This window comes from Nicotiana tomentosiformis, chromosome 6 (genome assembly GCF_000390325.3).
Source record: "Nicotiana tomentosiformis chromosome 6, ASM39032v3, whole genome shotgun sequence".
Classification (NCBI taxonomy): Eukaryota; Viridiplantae; Streptophyta; class Magnoliopsida; order Solanales; family Solanaceae; genus Nicotiana; species Nicotiana tomentosiformis.
The window spans coordinates 96,807,267-96,816,496 of NC_090817.1; the positions used below are offsets into that span (position 1 = coordinate 96,807,267).

General features: G+C 35.9%; 1 protein-coding gene across 1 annotated transcript; it reads right to left on the minus strand.

The window, feature by feature from the left end:
• Positions 1-742: 742 nt before the first annotated feature.
• LOC104117979 (gamma-secretase subunit APH1-like) lies at positions 743-8,788 on the minus strand. The gene is made up of 6 exons (XM_009629135.4): positions 8,595-8,788; positions 7,611-7,766; positions 5,021-5,106; positions 4,300-4,425; positions 3,491-3,618; positions 743-1,336 (listed from the first exon to the last, which is right to left on the minus strand). Exons 1-6 carry the CDS (start codon positions 8,705-8,707, stop codon positions 1,205-1,207), a joined length of 741 nt encoding a protein of 246 aa, XP_009627430.1. The 5' UTR covers positions 8,708-8,788; the 3' UTR covers positions 743-1,204.
• Between the last annotated feature and the right edge of the window lie 442 nt (positions 8,789-9,230).

A 9,230-nucleotide genomic window follows, 5' to 3' on the forward strand; every position in this document is an offset into this window, starting at 1 on the left:
TATTTTGCTGCAACACGAAAAGTTCCAGCATAATATGCTGGAGATTGGTGCACATGTGTATGAACTTCCAGCATATTATGCTGGAACTCCAACACAAAAAGTTTCAGCATAATATACTGGAGATTGGAACACCTGTGTATGAATTTTCAGCATATTATGCTGGACCAGTATATTATGCTGAAACTACAGTATATTATGCTGGAATATTTTTTTGAATTTTGAACAGTATTTTCGCTCAAATTTATCTTTACAAGAAAAGTGGCTAAATTTCGATTACTTTTGAATCTGTGACTATTTTTCAATTACCACTTGTAAATCTAATTATTTTTAAATTTTACCCCGATAGCAATGCTAGCGGTGAAAGTGTATGGAGTAATGGTAAATGTAATTTTTACATAAACTCTTGAATGTATAATTAAGACTCTGTTAATGATCTTAATCATTAAGATATATTCAGACCCATCAAGTGGTTGTAAGATTTAAAATTAAACAAATTTAATGGTTAAAATCTAAATGATTAAAATTCAGATCTAAAAAACAAACGCACTTCATGACTGAGAACTGAATAATCAAGATTAAGACCTCCATTAAGTGCGAACAAATGAGGCCTTATTCTGCTTGCAGTTGATGGTCAATTTTTAAAGAGATTGGGTATTGACGTTGTTTTTCAACTGAACAGAAGATATCTAAAATTATTCCTAAGACGCATAAGCAGAAAGGAGAAGTGGAAAGGCAGCCACCATTTCTGTATAATAACGGAGTTGATTAATAACTTAAGAGCCAACAACTAAGAAAAGCTGATTAAGCACCTGCTGTTTTTTCTTGTACATAATTAACAAAATAGCTCAAGGAAGTTATATTCTTGTTTGCTCTTCAACTTTCCCATTGTCCATCCTTCTATATCAGATTTTCTTTTTTCAACTCAAGGTTCTTGAAATGCAGCAAAGGAACCTTTCTCAAAAGTTGCAATGACTTTTTTGTGTGTGTGTGTGTGTGGGGGGGGGGGGGGGGGGGGGGAGTTTAAACGTGCTAAGGGGACAGATGAGGGGCGGTTCACGACTTCACGGTTGTGTACAAGAATACAGTTCCAGTTACACAATACACTACTAAAATGCTCCGTGCATTAGACAATATACTACTAATCTTTGTCACTAACCAAGCATAAGATAAAGGTTATCCTTGCTTAGTGGCCATTGCTAAAGTTTCATTGCCTGCTTCGGCTATCTATCAATCTCCTCCATGCCATCCTTCCGCAATGTACCAAGGTCACGATTGCTACACAATAGAGAAGCGGAATGCCAATCATGCAGCCTCCAAATGCAAGATTTGTCAGCGTCTGAAAACAAACCAAAGGTCAGCAATAGATCGCCATTTAATCAAAATTCACTCGAATTCGCTTATGTTTTTCTTCAAATTAGTAAATCTATGAAGTTCACTGTAATTACTTAACTTGATCAACAGTACATTAATAAAATCAGCAACTGACATTGAATTGTATGGTCAAGCCACTGATCTCAAACAAATAAGAAGAAATGAACCTCTTTTGGCAGATCTTACTGCCTGAGGAATCAGGATATGAAAAGTACGCCAGTTAGGGTAGTTCCTTTTAACTTATCTCTCCTTATCTTGTAGGATCTATTTCAAATTCTATCTTGCTAAAAGATATGCATGCATGAAAAATGTAAAAGCTACAACTCTCAGTAAACAAGAAATGTAACTTGTTATGATTGGACTTGAGTGATTTTACGGTGTGCCTCACACAACTGACATTAGTTTTGTGAGGCTTCTTTTTATCTCACACATTTGTGGACCCATATCTTACACATCCGGGTCCACAAAATTCTGGGACCACAAAATTGTGAGACAAAAAAGAGGCCTCATACAACTAGTGTGAGTTGTGTGAGGCACAAAATACAAAATTTTATTGGACTTGAACATTTAAAAAAAAAAATCAGAAGCCACACTAATTGCTGGAATTATCTGCTTCTATTTTTGATCTTATGCTAGAGCCCTCCAAAAATAAGCAGATCTGACTTGGAAATGTTTTGGTTACCAGATCCTTAATAAATTGAGCTCAGTAGTTAGTTGTCTGAACTAAAGGTTTGGTGTGTCTTTTTGTTGCAATAAAGCATGATGCACTCTTTAAGAATGCATATGAAAATCATGTCGTTCACTAAGGGTCAGAGGCGAATCCAGGATTTTAATTTGATGGATTCAATCTTTATATTTTTACCATTGAACTCATTATACATTGGGTTCAAGATGTAGTATGTATTGAAATTTGGTGATCTTTTATATATATATATATATATATCTCCGCTCCGTATTAAACTTACTGGGTTCAGTTGAACCCGTACTCTAGTAGCTACATCCGCCCCTGCTAAGGGTAGCAGAGTTTCACTTTGTTTCATTAGGAAAACATTAAGCTCCTCTTAAATAACCCCAAACTTTCTTGGTTTCCTATGCCAAGAAGCTAAAGCTGTTAATCCCTTTAGCTTTACTTGGTTAGCTATTTCTCTCCATTCCTAGATGGAGGCTACTATCATCTTTCAATTCTGCACCCAATACATATAATCCGTGCAGACAGCTACTACTATAGCTGATTCTTAAGCCTGAGTTCAGCTGCACCTTATATCTGCTGGGGCGAAGGTGGTATTCAAGAAAGTTCTTAGAGATTCGATGTAAGATTTTACTTCAGTCCAAACTCCAAACAAAGGATATACATGAATTGGACAAATTATGAGTTGAAAATATAGCACATATCATGCTCAACCTGATAAAGGTTCTTGTATTTGAACTTCTCTAGTTTTCCTTTTGGGGTGGATGGGTGCTATTTTCTAGTTTGTATTGGTCAGCACTTACTAGATGCTACCTTATGCAAAGAAAAGTCATTCAAAAAGGTTTAAGAAACTCTTTGACTGCACATTATGGTAATTTACAAGCACAGAGAAAAGATTTTGTACCTAAACATTCCTCTCAAATGTTTGAGTAGATAACTTAGTAGGCGTTTGGATATAAGAATTGTAAAATTCGAAAAAATGGTGAAAAACATTTTCAAGTGAAAATGGTATTTGAAATTTAGAGTTGTGTTTGGACATAAATTTCAGTTTGGGTTGTTTTTGAAGTTTTGTGAGTGATTTGAGTGAAAATTTTGAAAAAAAGCTTTCTGGAGTTTTTCAAATTTTCGAAAATTTTCAAAATGCATCTTCAAGTGAAAATTGGAAATTTTATGAACAAACGCTGATTTCGAAAAAAAGTGAAATTTTTTTGGAAAAAACTTCCATCAAATTTTATGTCCAAACGGGCCTTTAGAATATCTAAACATTGAGCACTTCTCCCAGAAAAGTAGAAACTAGATTGTCAAAACCAAGAGAACTCGTTTTTGGATACATGAGCATTACTCACAGTTAACATGCAGTACAACAAAGAAAAAGTATTTCACATACACAAGCGAGACAAGCTGGGAATCAGACAATCTAGAGATACTTACCAACATGCCAGCAATTAAGTGAACAACAGGAGCAAAACACTGGTCCACTTTGTTTCCTTCTTCATACCCACTGAACGCAATAACCATGGAGAAAGTATGGATCGTAGCAAATGCAAGGGCTATAATTGCTGCAATTTAGAATACAAATAGTGTTTTAAGACTGCATAACCATATAGGTAGTAAGCAACAATATAGCAACATGCCCTATTCCCTTCTGCACACTATTTTTTAAGTTAAACAGTATGGCAGCACCAAGAAAAGGGAGCCAAAAAGTTTAGGAAAGCTCGTCATCAGACACACTCTCTCTACTTACTATATTGCCTATACGCACTTCTATCTCAACTTAGCTCATCAACCTTATCAAAAAAAAAAAAAAAACTTAGCACATCAAGAAGCTCTAGGCTTCTCTCTCCGAATACAACCTATTGAGTCACTAACTTTGCTCCAGGCCGACTCTTCAGCCTATTGAGCTTTCTCTCTACTACAAGCCCACTCTTGAATCTTCTTTTTAAAAAAAACATAAAAATTAAATAAATATGAAATATAAAATGAAAAAGTGTTCAAGTATTCTAGAACCGAGTTACACGCGTGGATGGGTGTTAAAGAATAAAACCTTATTAGTTGTGTATGGATATCCAAAGAGGTTTATAATAGTCCTAAGTTACTCTATTCACTGTCAATAAAGTTTTGGGTCGGTGCTCAAACTCTTTTACATATAGGAAGATCACTAAAGATCAATAATACAAGGTACTCAGAAGCTGTTTCCAAAAGAATAAAAGTGGAACTCAGAAATAGCAGATTTCTCTTACCAGAAACAAGAAAAAAGGGTATCTTTGAGCATTTTTCTACATAATATGTCGCTGGTCCAAACGACGGTGTCAAAAGGCCAAGGCAAAAAAACACAGCATGAGCCACACCATGTCCCAAACCTCCAGCTGCATGTAAACACATATCAGAAATTGATGGAAGATCAACAGAAAGAATATCAGTATCTACACCAGATATCTAATAGCATAACAGTAATTCACGTTATCAATCACCAGAAATGAAAAGATCAAAACAATACTAGAAAATTGAAACAAATTGGAGCTGGAAAGGGGTACAAACAGATAGAACCCCAGATTAAGCATTCCCACTAGCAAATAACAACACTGCAGCAGCACTATTTTGACTAAACGTGTCGCGGATTCAGAATCACAATGAATAACGATGACCCTTAAAGATGTTTATTCTAATTAACAGAATATCTATTAACAGTTTAAACTGTAAAAGGGGTTATTTATATCGAGCTAACTGCCGTTAGTTTGTAAAGCAAATCCCCCTATCTTTTTACCACACTCAACACTTGGGACCATCTAGTAGAAGTAGCTCATATGACAATCAATGACCAAACTGATTTTGGCTAGCCTGTTAGGTACTTTAGTGAGAAAAGAAAACTTTGACCAGTAAAATTCTAGGGGAGATGGCAAAAGTATCAAAACTAAATACTAGCAACCAAAAGACATATCGAGAATATCCTCAGCATTCTACCAAGAGCAATTTGCATCTTGTCCGTTAGAAAGAGACGAGGTTTAGAGACCCTGTCAGCAAATGCGTCCAATATATCCTCCAGCTTCCTGACATAACACAACATGGGATACAAAGTTAAGGGTAAATTCTACATAATAGTAGGATAAAAGCATTGGAAGCCATAAAAGCTCTTCCCAACAAATTTTAACCAGTCTTTTGAGGTCACAGTTATAAGCAAGCAAAAGCAGCAGGAAATTTTCAAATACAGCAACGCCCCAGTCCGAAAGGAAATTATCAAATGAAAAAAAACATGCCAAGCAATGATGCTTCGAACTGAAACTAGAGAAACACGGGGATGTGACAAAGGGGAAGTGAGGATTGGACCACTCTCAGTTTGGAGCGAAGAAGAAAGCATTGTTTCATGGGGAACAGAAGTAGTACTTTTAGATTCATTATGACTAGGAGTTCAAGAATTAGCTAAAGCTGGAAATGTAGGTTACACGCATGTCGCGAGTTTGAATCCTGCCACTGACTGATCGGGGTAGAGGGTCCAGCCCATAGTCCCCCCAGTTTCAAACCGGTGAGCATAATTGGGCTTAAGCAGCTAGCTCACATGAGATTTCTCAGTTATCTAAAGAAAATATAGCTAAAGTGGGATGCAGATTAGCAAATTGTAAAATGAAAAAGACATCTCAATTCTCAAGAATCAATAGCAGTTGTAATTACAACTGCATGTTTGTTAGGTTTATGGTACCAAAAGATTCTCTGCTTGGCAGAAAAAATCGTAACCTAGTTCTCCCAAAAGACCAACCATAACAATTTACAAGGAGATTGGGATAGACAACCATGAATTTGACCAAAACATTCATGCCTGACATGACATGACAAGGCTGTTAGGAAGATTTATGCAAGAATTAAGATATAATCAACTTGGTTCACATTCTTGAACTTTTGCCAAGTTGATTAAAAATAATAAATAGAGGAGCTATGCTGAAGAAGGAAAAGGTAAAATGAAGAGAAAGGATGTTCTACCAATTTCTTATTAGAAAAATAATTTTCATGATCATATTTGATAATATGAGTTTACATTCCTCTGTACTAGTTTTCTTATTTCCAACATGGAAGACATGGACATATATCCTAGACATAAATGCATGCATGGGTATCAAAAGAAATAGCTACACACCAAGTCTCCATACCATAGCAAGGAAAACATGGACCATCCCCTACTCATGAAAAGGATGTGCACATTTTAATAAATCTTTTTTAGATGAAGTGCAACAACAACAACAACCCAGTATAATCCCACTAGTGGGGTCTAGGGAGAGTAGTGTGTACGCAGACCTTACCCCTACCCTGAGGTAGAGAGGTTGTTTCCGATAGACCCTCGGCTCCCTCCCTCCAAGAACTCCCCACCTTGCTCTTGGGGTGACTCGAACTCACAACCTCTTGGTTGGAAGTGGAGGATACTCACCACTAGAGCAACCCACTCTTGTCCTTTCTTAGATGAAGTGCACATATTAATAAAGTTGTGGTTATTCAAAAAGAAAAAGTGCTACCCTTACTCCTTTCTGCATTTCAGTTACTTCTAGCCTGTTTGGCCAAGTTTCTAAAATCAACTTATTTTGAGAAGTGCTTTCTCAAAAGTACTTTTTAAAAAAGTGCTTTTTGGCGAGAAGCAGTTTGTGTTTCGCTAATTAATTTGAAAAGCACTTTTGAGCAGTAATTAGTGTTTGGCCAAGCTTTTGAAAACTGCTTCTAAGTATATTTTTCTCAAAAGTGCTTTTGGAGAGAAGCTACTTTTTTCTGCTTCTCAAAAATTGTTTCTGCTTCTCCTCAAAAGCACTTTTTTTCCTTCCAAAAGCTTGGCCAAACACCTCAATTTTTGGCCAAACAGGCTATTCATTAGCTTCAACACATTCTTTTCTCAAGCAGTTCATTAACTGGCACAATGAGTGCAAGTATCTACAATCATGTTAACTAAAGTATGACCTTGGTCCAGGTAGCGAAACACTAGGTCTGGTGGGGATAAATAATGCCTCTAATTTGGAGAGCATCATGTTGATGACCTCTTTCACTGGAAATTATATGGGTTTAATACATATGCAAGTCCTTCACATTTTCACAGAATAATTTAGAGAGCGCCACTTTGATGACCTCTAGCATTGGAATTGCTATGAGTTTAATACATTTCTGATAGAGGTGATTGACCATTTCTCGGTTTGCCATGTCATCCTTGCACAGGGCCATGGTTTTGTATATGAGTTTAATACATATGAGAGATCCTTCACATTTTCATAGAGTGCCACTTTGACGACCTCTTGCACTGGAAATTAAGTGAGTTTCATGCATATGCAAGTCCTTCACATTTAATAGAAAATCAATCATGCGTATAAAACTACAAAAGTTTTTGGGAAAGCTACAAGTAATCGCATTAAGGTCAAGATATCTATCTTCTATTTTTGCATTTCTACTCCTCTTCATAAAATTTTCAGCAAAGAAACTGATTTAAGTGATATCTATATCACCTACGACTTTCACTCAGTTACAACTAGTTTGACCAATGCAGATAGAAAAGTATACACAAGACATTAGTTGTATGCCGACTTACTTGTAAACTTTCCAGAAGAGAACACGAAGCCCTTCTTGAAAACCAACAGAAGTGAGTATGAGGATCATATACGGCCACCATGCTGCTGTTTTCAGTGGAAGGAAAGCTCTCCATAGTGCTGACATTACTATCAGACTCATAAGCCATACCAATGTACTGCCCAAAAAAGGAAGAAAAGGAAAAATTATTCACATACAACAATCAGAAGTGTGTAATACTAGTACATGGAAATCTGCAAACCAGCACAACACAAACCACAGTACGAATTGACAAACACTGAGCCACAAATGCAGCAGAAGAAAACATCATATGAGGTTAAAATGTAATAACAGTAGCTCATATAGTTATCCTTAGTACTTATACAAAAAGAAAGCACTGGGCAACAAAGGGATTTGCTATAATAATGAAATGAACAAAGAATGACAACTATATGTCAGCATTTACCACAAACCAATCACACCCAGTAACCAAATTAAGAAAAAATAACCAATTTATAAGGAATAAACGACAACAATATATCTGCATTTACAATAACCAAATCATACCTACTGTCTGGCTTGAAAGAAACAATAGAATTTTTGAAGGCACAACGAGAAACATTCACAGCCTTGAACAGAGAAGTATTTTTTGTTAGCTTTTTGGTGCAATCTGGTAATTGAACATGATGTAGATGGAATGCTAGACACAATCGAGGGTTTACATAACCTGTAATTATGCCTGATGCACTGGCTTAGTGCATAAATTTATAAAATATTTAATTACTTGTCAAAAAAAAGAAAAAAACAAATCATACCCATGAAAGTAAAAAGACCACCAAATTTGCCACAAAGAAATGAAAAGTATATGTCTGCATTTACAATAAACAAATCACACCTATGAATAAGAAAATCTGCATTTGAAGGAAAAATCTTTGCGCATTTTAAGTAATATTTCAGACAAGCAGCCCTGAATTGGAAGTGCACAGTAGAGATAAAAGACTATTACCTCGAAAGAACAGTGAGAATCAAGAAGGGTTTTTTGGAGATTACAGCGACGAAGAGGGAGAGGGAAGGGCCGAGAGCTAACAAAGCGTATCCAATTCCTGCTGCCACTGTCATGGCTTTCCTCTTCCTTAACGCTTCAAGTTCAAGCACAGCTGCCTTTAATGTGGTGCGAGTTTGGAAAGCAAGAAGAAAAATATTGCTTCCAAGAAAGGGAATGCACACTTTCAAAATGAAACTTTAGGGGATGAATGTTACCAAATTTCTAAAAGAAGAATGGTAATAGGTATGTATAACCAGGATTTTAACCCCATAACCTTCTCTATGGTTTGGTTGACTTATTAGGTATGGGAGCGAATCAAATATTGTACTCTATTGCCATTATTTTTTTATTAATCCATTTTAAAAAGATAGATATTTTTTATATTTTCTTAATAGGAAGTATTTATAGTCACACAAGTATTCTCACATGTTTCAAACCACATGTTTCAAAAGTTTTACGGTCATACAAATATTATGGCTTATTTAAGTAGACACATATCTCAAAAGTCTTCATATTACCCGTAAAACGGTACAGTTTAATTTGTTACGTTGGTTTATATAGACAAGCGAACCAATTTGATCCAAAAATGATAAACAA